At 39.4% G+C, this 23733-nt stretch overlaps 1 protein-coding gene and 1 long non-coding RNA gene across 2 annotated transcripts; both read right to left on the bottom strand.

Annotated features, from left to right (window-relative positions):
• Positions 1-1044: 1044 nt before the first annotated feature.
• Positions 1045-2487, bottom strand: LOC125179138. Its single transcript, XR_007157157.1, has 2 exons — positions 1386-2487; positions 1045-1335 (listed from the first exon to the last, which is right to left on the bottom strand). It is a non-coding gene; the product is annotated as an uncharacterized LOC125179138 (long non-coding RNA).
• Positions 2488-2753: 266 nt separating this feature from the next.
• On the bottom strand, positions 2754-17991 carry LOC108675888 (importin-4-like). The gene is made up of 12 exons (XM_018163938.2): positions 17872-17991; positions 16650-16825; positions 14755-14917; positions 14283-14465; positions 13472-13588; positions 12826-12960; positions 11406-11529; positions 10998-11137; positions 10441-10554; positions 8359-8508; positions 6950-7216; positions 2754-6326 (listed from the first exon to the last, which is right to left on the bottom strand). The coding sequence occupies exons 1-12, from the start codon at positions 17935-17937 to the stop codon at positions 4788-4790; spliced, it is 3174 nt and encodes a 1057-aa protein (XP_018019427.1). The 5' UTR covers positions 17938-17991; the 3' UTR covers positions 2754-4787.
• Between the last annotated feature and the right edge of the window lie 5742 nt (positions 17992-23733).

The following is a 23733-nucleotide window of genomic DNA, read 5'->3' as shown; positions in this document are numbered from 1 at the left end:
GATATAATATAAACAATATATTATTTATAATAAATCAATATATATGATATATTATGTATATCAATACATTATATAATATAAACTTTTACTAGTGTATGTATTACTTTCAATATTTTGTATTTTATGAAAATTTGCTCTTCATTTCTGATTTACATAACAACGCTCAATGCAATGTTCAGATATATGTGCATCGTTCTAAGAATTGAAGTCTGCAGAAGTAAAGCATAACTCGTGCACATTTTAAGTTAGTATCATGCATTGTTATTATCATTTCTTTATCATGCATGGAGCTGCGTGATCTGTTCGTGGACGTCGTGGAGCGTCTCGTAGTTCCTAACTTGTTCACCCTCACTACAGCAGTCTCCCTAACTTGTTCACCCTCACTACAGCAGTCTCCCTAACTTCTTCACCCTCACTACACCAGTCTCCCCTAATTTGTTCACCCTCACTACAGCAGTCTCCCTAACTTGTTCACCCTCACTACAGCAGAGTCTCCATAGCTTGTTCACCCTCACTACAGCAGTCTCCCTAGCTTGTTCACCCTCACTACAGCAGTCTCCCTAACTTGTTCACCCTCACTACAGCAGAGTCTCCCCAACTTGTTCACCCTCACTACAGCAGAGTCTCCCTAACTTGTTCACCCTCACTACAGCAGAGTCTCCCTAACTTATTCATCGTGTTAGTTTCCTTCTTAAACGAGTCGCTCTCACTCCGCTCTGCATAGAGATGATCATATGAAGAAATTTTATAGCATTATTTCAAATGTGATCATTGCATTTAAGAAATGTATTGAGTTATTAACGCTTCATTTTGTATTCAGCTGAGTATGTGTTTTGTGAGCAGAAACCCCGTCCAACGCAGCGTGTGGGAGCAATACATGCGTGTGATGAGCTTATGCGTGGAGCAGCTGCTTCACCATTAATGAGGCATCACTCCTGATGTGATGATGAAACATAATTTTGCTATTATTTTACTTATCAATTTTATTTTTAAGGCATTTATGTACATATAGGAACCTTCCTGCTGTGATAATAAAACGCAAGACAGTTTTCACTTTCTTGCAAATAAGCTCGAACAATTCACTCATTTGTGATGTGCAATTCAACCATTACTAACGCAGTTTATCTCGCTACAAACAACTAATAATAAGAGTATAGCAACAGTAATAGCTACCACGCGCCAGCGGAAGCAACTAAGTATGTTCATTGTTTGCTAGAACGCCTGAAATAAAAATACCCATTGTCCTCGAGTTCTTAGTTTTTTAGGATTTTCTGGCCAACTCAAGTGATTTAATTCGTTCCGTGCGATGGATGAGGGAGCATAAGTGAGATCACCCTGCATCCTGCATGCTATCCGTACCGACGACCTGTGTACGAGATCATGACTTCACAAAACCATTATACTGTCATAGCTGATGAAAAAAATTGTTATTAAAATATCGAAAGATTAAAAACGATCACTTGTTATTAATGATCTAATTACGGCGTTGATTGTTAAACCGCGGCATCGAAGCACCAATTTACTAGTGTGGATGGGGAAATGTAAAATATAGGCAAGAATGAAACGTTGAGCATTTGTAAATGTTAATAATTATATTGCCAACAATGTCTACGCATTTTTTATTTTCATTAGAACTAAAGTTTATTTACCCTCATTGCCTCTCTAATTAAAGGATGGGTTCGACGCGAAAACAATTCAAAGGTTAGTAGGCAGGAAAGGCACGAAGCGGTTCAAGCTGTTAATTGTCTGAGGTTTTCTTAAGCTTTCAGGATTTCTACCTGAAAGATGAAGTGTACCCAGCCACAAGGGAAATTATAGCTAGAAGCGTACATACACGAGTTATCACGTCAGCCGCAGGTAGATCAGAAAGCCACTTGCTACCTACAGCGGTAGTCGGTTTTGTGAACTTAGTTTACTCAAGTTTTGAAATTTTTTTTTTCATAATTTTAACCATAATCATTAACAAATACTGAACCAAGTCAAAACGGCAAATAAGGCAACAACATAAGTGCCATTTAAATTTTATGAAAGAATGAATGTAACCTTAAATCCAGCTAATGGGAGACAAAAAGATATTGTAGCATTAGCGCTACGTAAACCTGCAGACTGTAATTTGCCATTATGTGATACTTCGTTCAGAACAAATTGGCTTCTTACTGAACAGCGTTGACAAACTAAATTTTTAATTAAATCTTGCCATGGCGCTGATAGCTTACCTGGCTGTAATCTAAAACGTAAAATTTTCCAATAATGTCATATGATAAAAAAACACAAACAAAAGCAGGGACTGCAATTGCCCTAGTTAGCCGTGAATGAAGACAAATTTGCTATCCAGCAGTTCATGAATCCTCTTACAGGTCTCTGTAAAATAGATGTGTAAGATTGACAGCAACAGAAGTGCCATTGAAGGATGTCCTTGCATTTTTATGCCCTACAGGAAATTTTGAATAAAGCGCAGTATGCTCTCAATTAACACGTTGACTACGATTGCTTCATCTTGTACAATTATTTCATTTTTTGTTTTGTTTTTTGTTTGGTTGCTAGACGTTCATTTTTTCCGGATAAATTCCGTGATTTAGTTTTTCTCAATTGCGTTGGCCGGCTAAAATTTATGATAATGGTACTTCCTAATTAAATTTTAAATACTGCAAAAAGAAAATAAATGGAATTTTTATAGCGAAACCTACAAATAAAAAGGTATACATTGAATTATCGGCCTTTTTTGTTCTCGGATTTGGCCGATTTTTAGCACCGAGAAGAAACGCAAAGACAGAAAACCATGACTAAACCTACGTCCCATACTCGACTACACATTAATAACCGTCACATGGATCGGTGCAAGGACGAACATGCAGCCCGGAACCCATGCTAAAATAGCTACTAGCAATCTACGTCATATGAACAACTTGGTACATTTCCTTCATTCAAATTATTTTAGATATAATTTTATCCACCGCCATCGCTCGTATTCAAGGCAAATAATTGTTTAGAGAGGGTAAATGCGCGAGACTTAGCGTGGAAAGAAGTTCTTTTAATCAAATCCACTTATGAAAGCAGAGCGAGTTCCTCACTTCACATTTCGATAGTGAAAAGATGATCAGAAAAGTAAATAATGAAAGACGATTCAACCAAATTCCTTAAAGATTGAATAAAAATAAATTTCCGTCAATGGTCATGTCTGGCAAGGGAAATTTTAGTTATTACCATTCTATTCCATTGATCGGTAGACATCGTTGAGTTATGATAATGCTAGTCTGATAGTATGCAGAACACATCATAATCTAAGTCAAGCTTCCTCTCAGTGATAACCACACACAATCTTCGATAGCTCTAATTATAAATGTCAAGCATGATCATCTTAATAATTATGTCGTATAAGAATAATAATGATGAGATTACATGCTAATTTAAATCACGTCAGCACAATTGAAGCTGAGCAACAGCAACTAACATATGGATATCACAAAAAGCAGCTTGCATACAATATTCGTAAAAAACACTAGCATCCTTCAAGATAAGCTCAGTGAAAACTTAATAGGTAAATAATAACAGCCAAACGTGTCCCATACCATCTGAAGCTTCGTAGTAAAGGACACGGATTTATTCAGTGAGAGCTGCCACAAGCGAGCGCCCGACCCGCGCAACCAGCCGAGAAATTGTCACCGCAGGCAATTTTCAGCGAGTAAGTAGTAGTAAGTTACATATAAAAAGTGAGTAAGTTACCGATAGATAGAGCGATTTCTATTTACCAAGCAGTTGATGTACAGGACATGTGAAAAGCACGTAGGCATGTCAACGATTCATCACTTAACAAATGAAAGGAGGTCGGCCACTCGCCTACATTCCGTGCAGTAAATCACAGCGAGACCTGGAAACTACGTTGATGCTCACATGACTTGAATCTTGTTCCATATCAAGTTATGATGTGATAAAATTAAGGTTCCCTTTCAATGCTAGATGCTCACAGATGTTGACAACTCATCATATGGATTGGGTGACCACATACCTACACAGTTAAAATAGAGCAAGGAATTCCCCCATAGAGAGCATGGCCGAAATTTTATTTTGTAGGAAACATGATCCAGGGTAGACCAAGCAAAATATCTATGTGATCATTATCAACAAGCGCATAGATTATCGCTATTTTCTCACCATCACCATAATGATACGCGTGAATTATAGCGATTCACCAAGGCCGGAATTAATAAATGTGCACGTCAATGCCCTCACAAAAAACGAACATCTAACTACAACCAAGGAACCAATTACCTACTCTTATGTCGTGCGATGGATCCTCATGCGTCCATTATGAAATATTCCTTCATTGAGTAGCCATGACATAAGATTTATATTAGCGTGCAAGATTTCCTTCTTGCTCTGTCACGCTCCCAAACTAAGTACTATTGTGTCAAAAACAAGAATGAAGACACTAGTTATAGCTATAAGAATAGTAATCCATCACTAGCTTCAAGACGTGAAATTCAGTTGGTGCTTTCAATCAAAATGGACAGTATAAAAGAATTTTTTTTTCAATGTTTGAAAAAAATACAACGATGGCATTAGGAAGCTTCAAACAATAGCTGATTGAAATTAAGCTCGAATTCACAAGACTGACCTGAGAACCGAAAATTTAAGTGAAATAATTTCTGGCTAAAATATTCATAAGAATATCGAAGTAACAGGAATGAAGGCGGACGCATGATTGGGATTTTAGAAGATTACTATGCAATGATTTAAACAAGTAAAACATTTAATTTAAGAAAAAGTAAAACATCGTCATTTGTTAACTACTGTTGGGGAGCACCACCGTCAGGAGGAGGCGCAGAATTAGCGGCGGCCTCAAGTCGCTGCCGCAGCTCAGGTTCTGGCACGGCAGCGATCATTGCTGTCAGCTGATCAGGAGAATCAGCCTTGACACGGCGTACCAAGTCCTCTATGACAGACTGACATGCAGCGTCAGCTTGAGGTGTCGTATAGACAATAGCAGCAGCACGCAGCACCATAGGCAGATGAAGCAGCACGGTGGGCTCGCGTTGTTGATACAGCGCAGAGAACGTGCTGAACACAGTCGTGTTCTCCTCAAAGTCTTCGCGCAACGGCAGGCAGTTGAGAACCGCCGGGAGGACGGTAGGAATCGGTACACTTCTACCGTGAGCGGCGATGATGCGCGCGAGGGCGCCACAAATATTGTCGCTGGCTTGAGCTTCCTTCTCTACAGCCATGACCTCAGACAGACACATGAGCACCCCTGGCAGATGCGGCAAAACCATTTCCCCGCCGTGAAGGCCGAGAAGCCCTAGACCATAAATGCCGTTACCGCGCACCTCCCCACTGCTGAGGTCACGGGCTCCTGCCACAAAGATGGGCATGAGGACATGGATGAAGGGGGCGCAGTGGGGCCCTAGTATCTCCACACACTCGGCCAGCTTCCCCACCACGTATGAGCGCACACATTCACTGCTGCTCGGTCTCAGGCGCTTGGCGAAGAGCTGCACAATGGCTGGGAAGTGCTGTGAGAAGCGAGCGGGTCCTAGTACTTTACCTAGCGGATCAAGCACATCCCCTGCATATTCTACTAGCATCTCGTCCATCTCAGCTTCGTCCATGGACGCATCGTCGTCATCATCGTCATCGCCCGCCCGCTGGCACTTCGTCTTGCAGGTGAAGACGTTAGTGACAGATGCGAGGATGGAGGGCAGGTGCTGTGGCTGCTGTAAGAGGCGTTCGCCTACGCCACCCAATAATTCCGAATAACCTTCCAACGCTGACGTCACAACGCTGTATTCATCGTTCAGGATCACCTCGCTCAGTTTGCTCATAACGCGAGCCGTCCAATCATCAAAACATTTGACGCCTTCGTCCGACGTGCGTTTTGAGAGCGCAATGACAAAGTGCGTCATGGTCACAAGGGCGGCTTGTCTCACGTCTTCATTGGGGTATGCCACCAAGTCAAAGACGTCCTGTGCGATTCTAGGGATGAAAGGAACGAATCCTTCTCCGCACGACTCAGCAAGTTCCCTGAGAGCTACGCAAGTGTCCTCCTTTTCCTCCAGGAAGATATTCTCTACAGAGTAGCCGGCAACGTCAAGGTCTTCCTCTTCTTCGCCTTCAGAGTACTCGAGTTCTCCTAGTCTTTGGAGGACAGCCTCATTGGAGTCGTTCTTGAGTACAGGTACAACACCTTGCTTGGACTGCAGGGAAGCTTGGATGCTCTCCACCAACGGAGGCAAGTGAGGCGTCAGCTTCTCATGGAGGACTGAAGCGAGGGCAGAGAAGAGGCGGTAGCAAGTCTTGCGCAGCTCAGGGTCGTCCTTAGCTTTGGACCTCTGAGAACAAGAGAATTGTGTGAGTTGTCATGCCTTGGCTACATTAGTTGCGAGCTAGAAAAAGATATAATGACCAACGAGCACAAAAGTCTCTTGTCGCTGATTAAAGAAACAAACACAAGTTTACACTGCATTGAACTTGCCAATAATAACATTGTACCCATTAAATCGCCTGTAAGAAACATGACTAGTCATGTACTAGTATATATATGGCTAATTTAGACATTTACAACATCCTAGCATCAAGTGGCACGTAAAAATCGTACAATTTCCTGTATCCAAAAGGCACTGATCGCTGCAACAATTTTGATCATTTTCAAAGCAAGAGCCACAACAGTGAACAAGTTAGTTGTCACAAAAGCGTTATGTATTACAGCTAACTCAGCACTAATGCCATATAGATCACTGGAAAATATTTCAGATAATGACAGTGACCTGCAAATCGAGTGAGACAAATTCAAATTAATTCAGCCCTTAATGTCATGTAGGTACAACTTACATCATTGAGAGAATACGTCGCATCATGATAGCCATTTGCTACAGTATCGTAACCTGTTTAAATTAATTCAACATTATTACCATGTAGGTATATCACTGAAGAAAATGTCAATTGTCACACTGACCTGCAGCAAGACCATGGCGAGTTCGATGATGTCGTTGGCGTAAGGCTGTATGTGCTGCGTGCCGAGGCTGCGCGTGAGCTGTGCCAAGGTCTCGAGGCTCTGCAGTTGCAGGGGCGTAGAGTCGCCCTGACTCTCGCCCAGCAAGTAAATCTTGAGGAGCGCCACGACTTTTTCAAAGTGTACGGCCATGTGCTCCTTCACGCTCAACGCCATCGACCCCAGGACGCTGATGGCGTTCTTCTTCATGTAGGGAGACGTTCGCTCAACCTGCCACAGGGAAATGTGCAGGGTGGACGATTTTTACCACGAGATAAATAAATATGTCAGGCGACGTTACTGCGACTTTAGATAGGTAGCTATATGATGCCTTTAACAGGTTGACTAGTGAACCTGTATTATTAAGTACTGAGAGAGACGTTAGTACGGTACCATTGTTGCAGACATTCTAAAAGGGCGGATTTAACTTATCAGAATGTTAGGATTAGAGAAATAATTCTCAAACGCGGACATTGTAATTTGAACACGCCTGTCTACCACTGAGCGAATTCAAGATCTAGATCTATTTGTGTTTACTAGTACCATAAATGAATAAGCTTCGTTTCTACCGAAGCAACTTCTCGGGCCAATCTTCGCCTCGACTGAACAAGTTTCTCAGGACAAGCAAAGCTGAAGGTCTAATTATCAATGAATCCAGGTATGACCCTAGAACTGTTGGCTTTCTTAGTCTTGCCTTGGGTTAAGTGATTGCGCACCTAACGTCACCTTGGCTACCAGATATCCGGACTCTAATTAATTTAATGCTTAGTAGAACCCAAAGTTATCATATGTTGGCAAACGTGGATGTTTGTCACTTAAGAAAGGATTTCAGAAAGGATTGAAATAGTGACCCTAAATGTACCGCATGGAAGGAAGTGATAAATATAACTGGCAAGGATATGTATCTGTAGCGGTGTCAACAGCTTCCCGTATTGTAACCTTATAGACCGTGTAGCTTCGTATATTTCATGAGTATTTCATCATACGGAGGAAACTGCAACTATAATGTGGCAATGTTTTTATGACTTATTGCGCTCATATAGAAACCTACTTGTGACGTAACAGCAATGTTGTCTCGTCATTGAACGAGTTTGTTTGTTCACATAAACTACGACAGACGAAGTCGAGAGCTAAGGAGAATACAACGCACAAATTAGACTTAATGTGCCTTTGGCAATTACATGCAAGTCTTGTTGCTCCATGTTCTCACATTACTTGCAGGATGGCCATGACGTGCTGGAGTAAAGGCTCGACATGGGGCAGGAGATCTTGCTGCTCCATGCTCTCACATTACCTGCAGGATGGGCATGACGTGCTGGAGTAAGGGCTCGACATGGGGCAGAAGATCTTGTTGCTCCATGTTCTCACATTACTTGCAGGATGGCCATGACGTGCTGGAGTAAAGGCTCAACATGGGGCAGGAGGTCTTGCTGCTCCATGTTCTCACAAAAAACTTCGACGGCATAGAAGAGGCGAGTGGCACCAGGGGGATCAGGGCAGCCGTTCTGACTCCGGTTGCATACCTGAACATAACAAAGAAAGTATATTCATTTTCACCTCTTATTCTGAAATGTGACTTAGGATAAATCTGCATCAGGAGTTGCCAAGTGAGAGAATTCAAAAGATTACTCATAAAAGCAATTCTAATATAAGATTCGCTTAAAAAAGTTCGAAAAGATTAATTGCGATAAAAGTGATCCTACAATAAGCTTCTCTTAAAAAAGTTTGAAAATATTAATTGCGATAAAAATGATCCTACAATAAGCTTCACGTAAAAAAGTTCAAAAAGATTAATTGCAATAAAATCGATCCCACGAAAAAATTTGAAAAGATTAATTGCGATGAAAGATTAGGAACAGATAAGTTTAAAATAATCAAGGGTAAAATATTACTAATAAAAGAAATGCTTAAGTAAGGAACATCAAGAAAATTACAAATCGAAAATTGCAAAATAAGATGACCAAAAATATCTATCAACAACATAAAGGAAACCTTCAATTATGCACAATTGCTCACCTTCAGACTTAAAGCACTTCTGGTGTACGTTGAGCTTTAAAATAAACTATATTGGGGTTACTATGAAAACACACGAAAATATCCATTAGTACTTTAATAGGAAAATGCACCATGTTTTTAAGTCTGCTGTGAATATGTGAAGAGTTTTTTTTACAGTACGCTACATACTACATAGGTTGATCAGGAGGGAGAAATGCTCGGTACAAATAGTGAAGCTTCAGGAGTTGCCAAGTGAGAAAATTCAAAAGATTACTTATAAAAGAGATCCTACAGTAAGCTTCACTTAAAAAAAAGTTTGAACAGATTAATTGCGATGAAAGATTAGGAACTGATAAGTTTAAAATAAACAAGGCTAAAATATTACTTATAAAAGGAATGCTAAAGTAAAAAAATTACAAATCGATAAGACGACCAAAATTATCCATGAATAACGCAAGGGAAACCTTCAATTATGCACAATTATTCACCTTTGGGCTTAAAGCACTTCTGGTGTATTTTGAGCTTTAAAATAAACTATTTGGGTTACTATGAAAACACACAAAAAATTCATAACTAATAGGAAATGCACCCATGTCTCGAATTCTGCTGTCCAGTGTGGCAAGTCAAAAATCTGAACTTCTCCTAATAACAAAAAATTACTAAACCCCCAAAGCCGCGAAAACAGTAAGACTGAACTAAGCAACGGCCTAATACAATGGCGGAAATAGTGCAGCACCAACTATATAGGTGAAAAAAATATAACTCAATACTCACTGCAGTGAGTGACAGAGAGCAGATTTTCTCGTCGACAAAAACTTGGGGTCACGGACAGACAGACAGACGGACATGGCGAGCACAATAGTGCATTTTTTCGATAAATGAGAAAATGCGCTAAAAAGAGTTAGCAGATGAGTGAATAAGTGAAGCATTTTTTTACAGTGAGCTACATACTATATAGGTTGATCAGGAGGGAGAAATGCTCGGTACAAATAGTGAAGCGGCGTTCACGCTGAACCTAACACAGGGTTTGAAAATTTTCGAATGCTAGCGTCTAGTTCAGAGCAAGAGGCAGCTGATGTTCGTAACATCAGCTGCAAATTATTTACACAAAATATGTCGATAAAGCGACAGAAGGAATCATTAAGATTATTGTCAAGTTAACTTCATTTCCTATGAGGAAAATACATTCATTTTTCTCCATAAGTCTTCAAAAAAATGGTGGTTGCGCACAGAGGTCCAATACACGCAACATCATCGACGCCTGTCTTGTGATGTTAGTGAACTCATTTAGTCTTTGACATGAATAATTGTATAACAACTTAGCTCAGTTTAAAAATTGTTACCTAAAACGAGGAAAGTGAATAAGTAAATACCCAATATTGTTACCAAAAAGTGAACATTTTATTCAATAGGGGTGCAAAAAATTTTCAAGTATATTGCAGTGACTGCTAGCTGCTGACCTCAGCGAGATGGTTGAGGGTGAGTGGCAGGAGTTCATTGTGATGCTTGCTGATGTCAGGCTGCAGAAACTCGGCAAACTGTGACAGCGCCAGCAGAGCGCAGTCACGGACCAGCTGGTGGAGGTATTCAATAATCAACTTTTTAAATTAACACTAGTATGATTATTAAACATTTAACGATTCAACAGAGTTTTAAACGAGAATAATTTCGGAAGGGAATAAAAAAGAACAAGATTGAGCATCCCAGCAATGCTTCGAACAATTGAAACCTTTAGTTTTAATTTAAATTAAATAGTACACGGAGCCTAGCGGCGCAGGTGCGTACCTTTTCAACGAACGGCCTGGGTACACGTAACGGCCATAGTACAAGTAGCAGCCTATGAACACGTAGCAGCCTATGAACACGTAGCAGCCTATGAACACATAGCAACCTATGAACACGTAGCAGCCTATGAGCATGTAGCAGCCCTGTCTCTTATACACATCTNCTGAGACTGGAGCGCCTGTTCGACAGCAGGAATGAGAGGCTGCAGGAGTCTGTCAGGAGTGTTATTTACCTTATTAAAGTCCTGAGACTGGAGTGCCTGTTCAACAGCAGGTATGAGAGGCTGCAGGAGTCTGTCAGGAGCCAAGTGTCGCGCGCACTGGTCCAGGGACTGAGCTGCACTGTGGATCACTTCATCCTCGCCGGTGCTGTCTGTGGGACACCGGGCACTTTAAAAATTTAGTCTATGGCTGCAAGCTGATCTCTCAATTTAAACCAAATTCCTGCTTAACACTCAATAAAAAAGGCGAAACAAACCTATCAGTTTGCATGGCTTGCTCCAATGTCGATACATCGTAATGCTCACATCACAATAGCTAACTTGCTCCAGTCAATACATCGTGTTGCTCACATGATGATGAACAGATGTTGAGAACATCACAATAATAAGATGCTGACAAAATCACAATAGCTGACTCACTGAAAGCTACTTCAGGATTGTCAGCCATGAGGATGCCTAAGGGATGATCATCAGGCACCTCCTCACACAAGATGGAGAACAGCGACAACACAATTGGGCTCGTCAACTTGTGCTTCACCAAATACTGCAAAAAACGTCATGATAAAAGAGTTGAAAAAACAGTATGGATATAACAGAGGAAAATATAACTCAGTACTCACTGCAGTGATTGACAGAGAACTGCATTTTCTCGTCCGTCCGTGAAGTCGCAGACAGACAGACGGACGACAGACATGACGAGCACAATAGCGTCTTTTTTTCATAAATGAGAATATGCGCTAAAAAGTATGAGATTCTGTGCAAGCAAGCCAGGAGCAAAACCCACTGAAGGTTATTGATCTTTAATTTCATGAAGCATAATCAACTCGTGACTGGATTGATACGTAGACAATGCATCGTGGTAATTTGTCAATCCAACACAATTGCGAAGTGAAAGTTAAATTACAAACAGAAAATTGATCTGAAAAAATTGAAGTTTGATAATTTTTGGCCAAAGCGGCAAATCCAAGGTCTTGGAGTTTGCAAAATTGTTCCAAGATAAGTTCAAGTCCACAGAGCTAATTGTCACTTTTGAATGAGCCTTGGTCATTATAGGACGTTCTGGTCTTCATATTCATGATGGTGATGATGGTTTCCTTGTCACCGGACGTGGCCGCAAATTTTCAGTTTTGTTAGATGGAAACGAGCTATATGGCCAAATGCCGGTAACTATTTTGTTAAAAATAATTAACTGGATAAATTTTCAATTGCTTTTATTTTATTGTACTTTGATTCCGTTAATTATAACTTCAGTTGACAAGGAAAAAACGTAATTTTATTTCAGCCAAGGAACAGTTCAAAAGCAGGCATTTTTTAAATTTTGAAACCAGCATGACAACAGATTCATGTTCAATAAACAGTTTGATAAATATGTTACGGCACAGCCACAAGATACCTAACACTGACTACCGGCTCACAGCCGCTCAGATCTGACCTGTCACGACGTCACTGTTACAGTGGTAAGGTCAGACTCGAATGTTACTCAGGCGACTATGCCAGATGAGGCTGTATAATTACACCTATGGTATCTACGTGAACAAATGCACATGAAATTATTAATAAAATGCTGGTATTAAATGTTTGATAACGGAGAACAATCACCATCGTTCACACCCTGATTACAATTTTTGAACATTAAATATTCTGTCATCAGTAATTTCAATGAGCTATTCGAATAAGTTCGCATATATATCATTAACTACAAAATGGAAATTTTACGGCTCAGTCAGGTACCAGCTTCAATAGCTTTGCCCAAGAATCAAAAGGCTACAAATAGAACTGTTTCATGTGATGCCTGAGGAAGCTTAGTAAGTGATGAGATACAAGGACTCGTACAAGTTACCTTCTTCTTGCACCTGGTCACCAGCCCCAGGAATGTGATGGCTTTGATTCTGAGGCCGTCGGTGAGGTCCTTGTTCACGCTCAGACTGATGATGAACTGCACTGTATTGGGCAGGTCGGCCGCCAACACGGGGATCTGGCGGTAAATGGCGGTACTTAACCAACTAAGACCAACTTTGTGAGATAAGTAATACTATCTGATATTGTTTTTAACAGAAAACTATACGATAATAAAATTTTTCACCATAGGATGAAATTGTGTAAGATAGAAGCAACAGCTGTAGACAGTCTTACTGTTAAATCATCTTGCCTCGTTGAGGAAAACTTGAGTAACATTTATAGCAACAAGCTGAGAGAAAGATAGCAATTCTCAGAACGCTTTTTTCAAGTGTTCTGGGATTATAGCAGGGTTAATAGAAGATACTGTAAACAATTTTATGTCGCATTAATGTAGGGATGATGAACAGAGATCATGACATTTTGAATTAAAAAACATGAATGAAAGTAAGCTAGCTTATTTTTTGAGAACATTTTATGCTACCTGATTTGCATGAGAAGGCAAGGATGAAAGAAATCAAGTCATTCCAAGAGGAACATAAGGCCTAATTCAAATAGCATACAATGAGAATGAATACAAGCTAAATTACCTCATTTTCAATAAGAACTTCCAGCAACTCGATGGTTTCCCAGACTGGCTGCTCATCTTCAGCTAGCAGGCGCTGACTCACAGTGATGATGTTGTGAACGATGCCTTGGAACTGACTCTGTAAGATATTTAGATATGTACGTTGGCTCTGTAAGATATGTATGTTGGCTCTGTAAGATATGTTGGCTCTGTAAGATATGTTGGCTCTGTAAGATATGTATGTTGGCTCTGCGAGATATGTATGTTGGTGCTGCAAGATATGTATGTTGGCTCTGTAAGATATGTATGTTGGCGCTGTAAGATATGTATGTTGGCGCTGTAAGATATGTATGTTGGCTCTGTAAGATATGTATGTTGGCTCTGTAAGATATGTATGTTGGCTCTGTAAGATATGGATGTTGGCTCTGCAAGATATGGATGTTGGCTCTGCAAGATATGGATGTTGGCTCTGCAAGATATGTATGTTGGTCGCTAAAAACACTAAACTTGAATTAATTATTTACAAGAAAAATGGTAAGCAAATTTTATTTGAATACTGGTAAACCTGAGATTCATAGTCCAGCTTATTAGCAATTTCAGGCTTTATTACCAAATAGTGAATGACATGCAGATAATTACAAGACAAAATATACATGAAATGGACATCACAACTCACTTTCATTTCAAGATAATAAATACAGCTAATGATTGTTGATAAAATTGAACAAGGATATTTAAAATGTGATAATTCAATTTATTATGAGATGAACAACCAAATTATTAAATTTGTAAGGAGAATAAAGTCATCCTCGCTAGTAGGTCGTGTAACTAACCGCATGTTGGCTGCTGATGAGCTCACTGAGGCGAGCGACGGTGACGATGGCGTGACCGAGCGACACGGACGGCAGGGTGGGGTCCAGCAGGCATTTGTCAAGCAGCTGCAGCAGCGGTGAGCAGTGGGCTAGCAGTGACAGTGTGCCCTCACCACTCACCACTGACAGCACATACAAGCACAACTGCCCACATCATGACATTATTAGTATATTATACACTGAGCTTTGAGGGGGACTGAATAGGCTGAGCACTTTTGGAACCTAGTACTGCCAAGTAGAGAATGTTCCAAGTACATTTTACACAGAGTTAAGCAACAGTTAGAAAATGCTGAGCACATGTTAAACAAAGTTTTGTGAGGATCAAAATGTACCAACAACATTCTTCACCCAAAGTTAAAAATAAAAATCATGTGCATAGGTAATTGGTTTATAATGAACGATTTGCTTCAAAGCTCAGACAAGCAAAACTGACCTGTTTCTGTGCCAGATCTTCAGAAGCACCAAGAGTGAAAAAGAGCTGCATCAGTTCAGGCCACTCTGTATTACGTGTGATCAGCCCCATAAGCATGGCAATTGCTGTGCGTACACTACCATCAGTCTCAGAGCCCAGGATGTTTACCAGGCCATTCTTTAATCTGTCAGTAAAAATATAATATTAAAATTTCACAAACACATTGTATGTAATTCAAGTATCTCGACCCTTGTTGGACTTCATACCTAACTACATTCTAATCATACATCATACCAATTTCAGGTATAATTGTACCTCTGCAGTCTGACAAGAGTTCAGCACATAGAAGTCTGATGGCTAAAATGTATTGAACAAACCTATTATAGTCAGATGGGGTAAGACAGGACCAAAATCACTAACAAGCCTGTAGCATCTATACCATGAATAACTAGTTATGTGTAGTGTTATGTGTAGTTATGCAATGGGCTTCTAAGCTACAACTCAGACGTTTTGCATCTAACACAGTTTTCTGTACAGATTAAAAAAAGCGAGCTGGTCCCATCTTACCCCACTGGGGTAAGATGGGACCAGGCATGGGGTAAGACAGGACCAACTGGCAATTCTTATCTAGTATGTCTAAAAAGTTGCCTATTACTTGAGGTTACCTGCCTACATCCACAAAACTGGCCAAAAAATTTTTTGTCACTAGATAGAGCTTATTTCCCAAACAGGGTTAACCATTTTCTGACCCTTCTTTACTTAGGTTTTCTTTAAAAATTAGCCAGAAATTCATTATTTGCAGAAGAGGGTTGCCACAAACACTGAAATGACAGGCAATGATTGCTCTAACATATTCTTTTGTCAAATTGAATTCAGTGCAATTAGAATGCACGCCATGGGCTGGTCCTTTCTTACCCCATGAAGGCTGCGATCCTGTCTTACCCCATTTGACTAGCGCCCCTATCTTTTTTTGGGCCCGTTTGTTTTTGATTAAACTTGGTACACTTATGGTCTGATTCATGACGATCATATACAGAAAATAAATGGTGAGATGTCTTGAATGAAATTAGGCTTAATCCTTTTGAGGGCAAGTTACCATATATGGTCACTAAAATTTTTAAGCCCTGCTAGTCCCCTGGTTTATGTTTTAAGCTACGCTATTATGCGTCTGCCAATCTCCAATTGTCTTCCCATCCATCCATACATAGCTTCACTCCCTGCCTTGCCCACAAATTGCAGGTTCCACGCAGCAGAACTGACGTCCACCTTCACTCCTTCTTTCCGTCAGCCATCAGAATATGGAACTCCCTGAGTGCAGACGTTGTGGCAGCTACATCGCTACCTGCTTTCCAGTCAGCTGTACAAGGCTGGCTGAGGGCGTACCATAACTAAAACCTTTCTATCGCCTGTTTCTCCAATGTACTTATTATTTTTTTCCTAGGACGTTACACATTCTCCAATGCCCTCATGTGCGTTCGCGCAACCGCTGGTGGGGTTTTTCTTCAATTATGGAGTATCCACCGTATTATTATGAATATGAATGAAAAAATTAAAATATAAGCATTCAAATGAATGTTTCGACATGGACAATGAAATCGATGCTCTTTCATTATTTTCTTTAAAATAAAAAAAATTCCATTTCTTTTAGCAAAAGGACTACTTTTTATAGAATTTTCAGCTGTAATTTTCTCAAATATCAAGCAAAATTTAGAAAAACCAATACAAGTAAATTTATCTTATAACTGTCCATACTTTCTTGTATTGGCTCCAGAAATTCAAATTTCTGCTTATTTCTATGCTTGCATGTGAAAGGGTTAAAAAAGTGCCTGGGGGTTTCACCATAGTACCCACAACCAATTGTTAATGATTGCCAATAATAATAATAACAAAAATAATACAATTTCTCAGTCACTCACTCTTGCAAAGTTTCTGGAAGAAGTTTCTTCCAGTTTTTGTTAACCATGAGGTAACGTCGTAACATGGTTGCAGCACACTGACGTAGTCCTGGCTCCAGGCTGCTGTTGCCAAGGACCTGGCATAGTTCTGACACCCCATTGTCTTGTTTAAGAAGAGCTGTTAGTTCATTTGTGCCCTGAAACAAATAAGATGTGCTAATAACAGAAAAAAATGGATTCAAATTCATAAACCAATTTTCTGACAACAGGCATACTGTCAAAAGGGGGAATAAGGAACAGTTTTGAGCATTTTTTGTTTATAACTTCTTACCATGAAACATTTCATAAACAAGTTTGAGTTCATTTTAAAGATCTTTGTGAGGGCTATTGTATGACGTCTGCAATAAAATTTCATATGCTATTCATAAGGTGCCAGATGCAAAAGAAAAAGGTTCAAATTACCCCTAGAAATGGGGTACCTAATAAGGGACACTAGAAATAAAACTTAATTTTAAAATGTTTGAAGCAAGTGTACTCTGCCATTACTAACAGTATTCTGATTTCCTCTTACTTTTTAGATCATGCAAATGTGGAATAAATGACATTTCTGTGATTTTTACTTGCTTTTTCTTTACTGATATGATATTACGTAAATTTGTTACAAGTGTCCCAAGTAGCCAAGTTCAACAGGGCTACTCGGGACACTCTTTTTTTGCTTCTGGCACCTTACGAATAGCATGTAGAATTTTTTTGAAGATGCCATTCGATAGCCCTCGCAAAGAGCTATAAAATGAGCCTAAACTTGTTTATGAAATGTTTCATGGTATGATGGTAAGAAGTTGTTAACAAAATACGCTCAAAACCGTCCCGAGTAGCTAGCCCCGGTTGACGGTACGTCAAAAAATAATATACGTTTAAAAATTACTTTTTAAAGACAACACTTCTAAAATAGCACATTAGCCTACATTTACGAAACTATAATCATGGTCATTGCGTCTGTTAATTAACAAGTATTGAATCAAGTGAAGTATCTGCCGACTGAGTGCCGAGTGACCTAAGTGGCGACTAGGAATGTGTCATAGACTGTAGCAATTTTTCCGCCGAAACTATTGGACTTGATAACAAAATCTCGTATACGGCTGCAGACAACTGACAGCACGATTTTGAACGCTAAATTCATAGAGGTTGTGATTATTATATTTTATAGAAACAATTGGAGTCGATAAATTTTACAATTACTCACTTGCTTCACAGCTTCAGTATCAGGTAGCAAGATTTTCTTCAACAGCGAGCAAACCGCTTCAGACATTTTTGCCAGGACGCTGATAGCCGTTCCACAGGTGTGGCCAAACACGAGGTTCAACGCTCGAACGTAAACAATGCACTTGTATTTCCCTTCAGGGAAAATTTAGGGTAATAATTATTCACATAAGGAATTGAATTTTATTTATATGCCATAAAGAAGTTTGAACATAGCTGAACTCAAAGAAACAAAATACTAATAGTCATACTCTGTTTTTATAAAGTGATGCCAGGCGTCTTTATGCTACAGTTGTTTTCAATATATGTCATTTTCTATTTGAAATAATTTGGGTTGAATATCATCAGTGCATCACTCATGAGAATTTGATATGGAGCCGTTTCAGAGAAGCAGAAAATAAGTTTCTGCGATAGACATACAAAGTCCATCAGTCCTGACGAGATCAATCAGGTTAATAAATAAATTATTATTTTAGGGCATGAAACAGACATTGCAACAGATGAAAAAACGAATAGAAATTCTAAAATATTGCAAGAGGCTTGGTTGCGACTCGTGTGTCGGATAAGCAATAACGTTTAAAACGATGACCATTCACAAACCAAACTGATCGCATTTTGCATACTAGTTGAACTTATATGATCGATGAATTAAAGTGTAATTTGCATTGAATTTTTCATGAAATTTGCCAGATTACTAAATTTTATCGTTTATGGTAAAACGTGCCCTCGGCAAGTGAATTTTTACCGTCGTTTGCAATGAAACAGTCGTAAATTGGAATGATTATGTAACACATTGAGTCTAACCTCAACGCATTGGGATGGCTTAAGCGACTTATAGTTATCGCCTCCTTTAGCGCTAATCCTTTACCTGGCAATCGCATATCAATGTGGCTGGACGTACGGCGATCGAATCGATGCTTGGTCAGGTGAGTTGACAGGAAGAGCCATGCTTCAAGGGACCGAGTGCTAGAGAGAATATTGAGGGGGTACTGAGCGAGTGATTGCCTTTAGGAGAGGGAAGAAGCGGTAGGTGGAGGGAGGGGATCGAGAGGTTCAGGCGCGTAGACCGAGTCAGTTTGCGTTGAATTGCAATGAAGGTTGGTGTGGTGACCTAGCCTCTGGCCACCGCTTGACAGGTTACCGCGGACTTACTGTCGGCTTCGTGCGATCTCTTGATTCCGTAAAAGTTTCAGTGTTCCACAGAAATATCTGATGCCTTAGTGATCGGTGCTTTTCATATTCATCAAAGTGATAAACCGCATACAATTTTTTAATAAACGCATTATTTGGAGTTCATTCGCGATTATGAAAACAGTGCTGCCAGCACTCGATGAGTCTCGCATTCGTATGCAGAACTCGTGCAATGGCAGTTTATGCCAAGTCCCATGAGACGTCCATTTTCAGGTGATATCATATTGAAAATATATTACGTAATTATGCTCATAACTTAACTCTCTACCACCACAATGAGTGGAGTGTCGCCAAAGGAAAACTGGCGGGGCCACCACCCGCCAGGTGCTTCCGCGGCTGGAGTAGGTGGTGTTGCCGGTGGTGGTGGTATCGGGGTTGGTGGTGTGATAGCAAGTGGGGAATCGTCTACAGTAACAAGCTTAGCTGTCAGACGAGGCGTTGATTTGCAATCTGCGTTCGATCGAACCTCCCTGGACGACTCTGGAAGTTCATACGGCGACGGCAGTTCCTCGGTCTACACGGACGAGGAAGACTCGCTGCCATACCCTGGCTTCCTTGCCGTCACCTTCGGGTGCCTAACGCAGGAGGCTGCGCCGCGCGCGCAGTGCTTGGCGCTCATCACTAACCCATATCCTTTATTGCAAACCCTTTACATAACAGTTACGCTATTGTAACTTACGAATATTGAGGTCGAAGTGCTGTTTTCGTATAGGAATTTTTTAGTATTGAATGTTTAGTATAGTAGATTCAGCGTTGAGAAATAGACAGACTTTTGCATATCGCCGAATCATGCACTGTTCTTAATTTGTTTCCCGGTGATCTAAAATCTGGGTTTTTGACCAGGTATACCCAAAATTGATAATAAACATACGAGATGTTAATAAAATTTTATTGTTTCGCAAGTGACGAAGGTTATTACCATATTATTAAAATAATAATAATAATGTGATTTTAATGTATTGAAACAGAAAAAGTAATTATTGTCTTAATAGGCTTATGCTATCGCAATGTTTCAAGATCGAGGAATAGGATATATCTATAAAAAGCTCTTTTAATGTAATTAATGTGTTAAGACCGTGGAGGAGGATAATCCAATGGAAGTATTCATGCCAATATAATGTTTTGCGACTGAGAAGAATAATCTCATTGAAATCTTCAATTCAATTGAATGTTTTATGGCAGAGGAGGAAGATATTTTTGAAAGAATCCTCTTGCCAATGTCTTGGTTTAAGACCGAAGAGGAAGACGATTCTGTCAAAATCTTATTGCCAATGAGATAATTCCTACTGAGTTTCTTATATTGCAATAACATGATCTCATTTTTTGTCATATAATCATTTATTCTTTTTAATGCGATGGTTTTCGATCGTCTTCTCGACGTAATTATTATGGTTTTCTTGGTCCTCTTGGTTCATTTTTGTTAAACATGCTGCTGAGATCTCGCGATGACAAACAGGTCTGCCCTTTAACACTCGTTGTTGACAATCTTGACGCGGTGGCTCAGTGCTAGTCTAGTATGTTCCATACCACGTTCGTGGTAGTGTGACTATGTCGATTTTTGAATTCATAACTTAATTATTTTGTGATGGCAACCTAGTTGACCCTATGATTCGTTAAGAGCCTTACTTTTACTTTTGTGTTTACGTTGTCATTTTTACGCAAATTATTTGAACTTTGAAAAGGTATTTTCATAAACTTACTTTCATACTTGTAACTTTGTTCCTTTCGTTAGTTTCGATTTTGTTCCAGAAACCACTTACGAACTGCAGTAAGGAATTTTTCGCATATCAACTTTCAACTTCGGTGGAAGAAACCGATATATCTATATACGTGTCTTGTTATTCTCTGTTTTTTTAACAATATCGCTTTATGCGAGTGTTTGAGTTGAATGAAGTAATTTATCATTAATTATGAGAAAGTTCAATCGTATTCTTTCTTTCTGGTGAGGGCATAAATAGGAAGTAATTACAATCTCTTTAGAATTGCAAGGAGAATCATCGATAATGAATCACCAACAGGGTAATATTTAATCATCAAAAGTTAATTGAGTAGGTCTTTATGCGCAATGCAGTGAATGCACAATATTACTTAACTATAGGCTATAGATCAATTATAAATATATCGGACTAGTGATATGCTTCACACGAGTGATATTCAATAATGACGACAAAAATATCAAGAATTACCGGTACCTTATAATCTATTGTTAAATCAATATATAAATAATCGTCGAAATATGTAGTTTGTGACTGTTCGATTGCTATTGCCATTATAATGTATATATTGTTGGACTTTGTGGACGTTCTGTAGTATTCACGGTGGATTGGAATCATAGTGTTTAGTTGTCGATATATATCTTTTGATCAATATTTTAAGCATGTAAATGTATCCTGTTGGTGTTCTTCTGTGTACAATTTACATGTTCCTTCATGGCTATCATGATACAAGGCATACATGGTACAGTATAGCCAGCCACTTTACATGGTACAAGGCAACATGTAAAAAAACCTTTGAACAGGTGGCTCTTTGAACAGGTGACTCTTTGAACAGGTGGCTCTTTGAACAGGTGGCTCTTTGAACAGATGGCTCTTTGAACAGGCATGCTCTTTGAACAGGTGGCTCTTTGAACAGGTGGCTCTTTGAACAGGTTGCTCTTTGAACAGATGGCTCTTTGAACAGGTTGCTCTTTGAACAGATGGCTCTTTGAACAGATGGCTCTTTGGACAGGTGGCTCTTGAATACGATATAATTGTGTTGGGATCGAGTAATTATTGCATTAAGATAAATTAAGTATAACAAAATCGTTGACATTTTTACGCTAGTCTCATCACTCGTGCCCGTCTCATCATCCTTCGTCGCTATAGAAAAAATACTGTTCATATATGAGACGTGAAACCAAGAAAAAATATATTTCTGCTAAGTTAACGTCCGCAACGATCCATCGAACTGCGTTCATCTAACTTTATCTGAACCTGACCAACGACCAGCCAGTTGAACTGGACAGCTGGTTCTGGATCCCTGATCTGGACCTGACCAACGACCAGCTCGTTGAACTGGGCAGCTGGTTCTGGATCCCAGATCTGGACCTGACCAACTACCAGCCCGTTGAACTGGACAGCTGCGACTCAAATTTTCGGGCATCGGAGAGGATCATCAACAACGATCACCGCTATCCTTCATGGAACATAAGGTCAGTACGCACAAGCTGTTGATCGTTTAAATTTTAGCCTAATAAGATCTTTACTTGTGTGTTCGATGATTATTATGCAGATATCCTGTATCGTAGGCTTAATGCATGCAATTTTAGACATGGTTGATGCAATGAGTGATCTCGAGAATAATTTATTCTTCATTAATTTATCATCCGGGTTCTTGTATCGAAATATATTTATAAAATATAATACTAGTAATTAAACTGTGAGAATAGCAGTTATTGTTGCCCGAATTTGAATCAATTATGATAACAATAGAATCATTGAATGTATTCACGATAACAACAGTATTCATCGTCGATTGTCTTCATCACAAATGAAATAATTAGCTTCAATGAATATTTATTCAACGGGCCTGCGTTGTGAGTGCAATACTCCTGAGCTTACAGAAGACTATACCTCCTTAATTGCTCCCATGCATCCAGTTGTCTGTGCGTGCGATCAAACTCTTCAGAAACATGTGGAACTCTTAAATAAATCCTACAATATTTGACATGGAAGTTGTATTTAAATTTAATTGAAAGCGATCCTATCCGTAGAAAAAAGAAATAAACGTATTAATGATGGTAGTAAGCAAGGTTTAATTTAGTTATCTTTTCACCATTATAATCGAACTGCGTTTCATTTTACCATTCACCACGCCCATTCCAGCGCCCTTTTAATCTATGTTTGCTCGAGCGCCATGATTTTTACGCCCCTCATTTACCTCACTTGGACTGATATAAAAACGCTAACGTTGGTCTCTCTTCGTTAACGTGAAACTGAAGACGCATCGATAGCGAATTCTGCGTTAAATGAAACGATATTTATTTCGGTTGAGCTAATGATGCGCGACGAGATAGCATCTCCGGCTCGTAAATATCATCTGAGCTCGTAAATATCATCTGTTGTAATGATCTCTAAATGATGCGAGATGACATAGTATCTCCGGCTCGTAGAAATCATCTGAGTTGAGAGACTCCAGGAATTGATGTGGCATCTGCATCGTTCTTGATTCAGATTATCAATTCTTTTACAGAAGAAGTTACTTTGGATGCTACATTTATATTTCCCACGTTTGATTTATAATGAGGCAAATGCAAGTGCAATATGACTACACTTGCAATTATTTCTGAATCTAAATTTATTGGCAAGTTGTTTTCTATGCACACCACGCGCTATCAATAATAGTGTTAATGTTCAGTGCAAAGCTTCTTTCAACTTTATTGCCTCATTAACCCATAAATTTTCTTTAAATCTAGAAAAATAAAATTAGCCAAACGCAATTACTGCTGAGACTTGAGCTGGCCTTTAATTATTTTTTAATTAATTTTAATGGCGATAATCGCACAATGACTGGAATTCAGCCATGTAAATTACATATATGTTAAAACAGGCTAACCTCGTACGAACGTTATATATAACAGGCTAACTACGTACAAACGTTATGTACCTGAGGTCGA

The sequence above is a fragment of the Hyalella azteca genome, unplaced genomic scaffold (genome assembly GCF_000764305.2).
Source record: "Hyalella azteca isolate HAZT.00-mixed unplaced genomic scaffold, Hazt_2.0.2 contig15339, whole genome shotgun sequence".
NCBI lineage: Eukaryota > Metazoa > Arthropoda > Malacostraca > Amphipoda > Hyalellidae > Hyalella > Hyalella azteca.
Note: the sequence above shows the minus strand (reverse complement) of the source record. Positions and strands in the feature narration are given on the sequence as shown.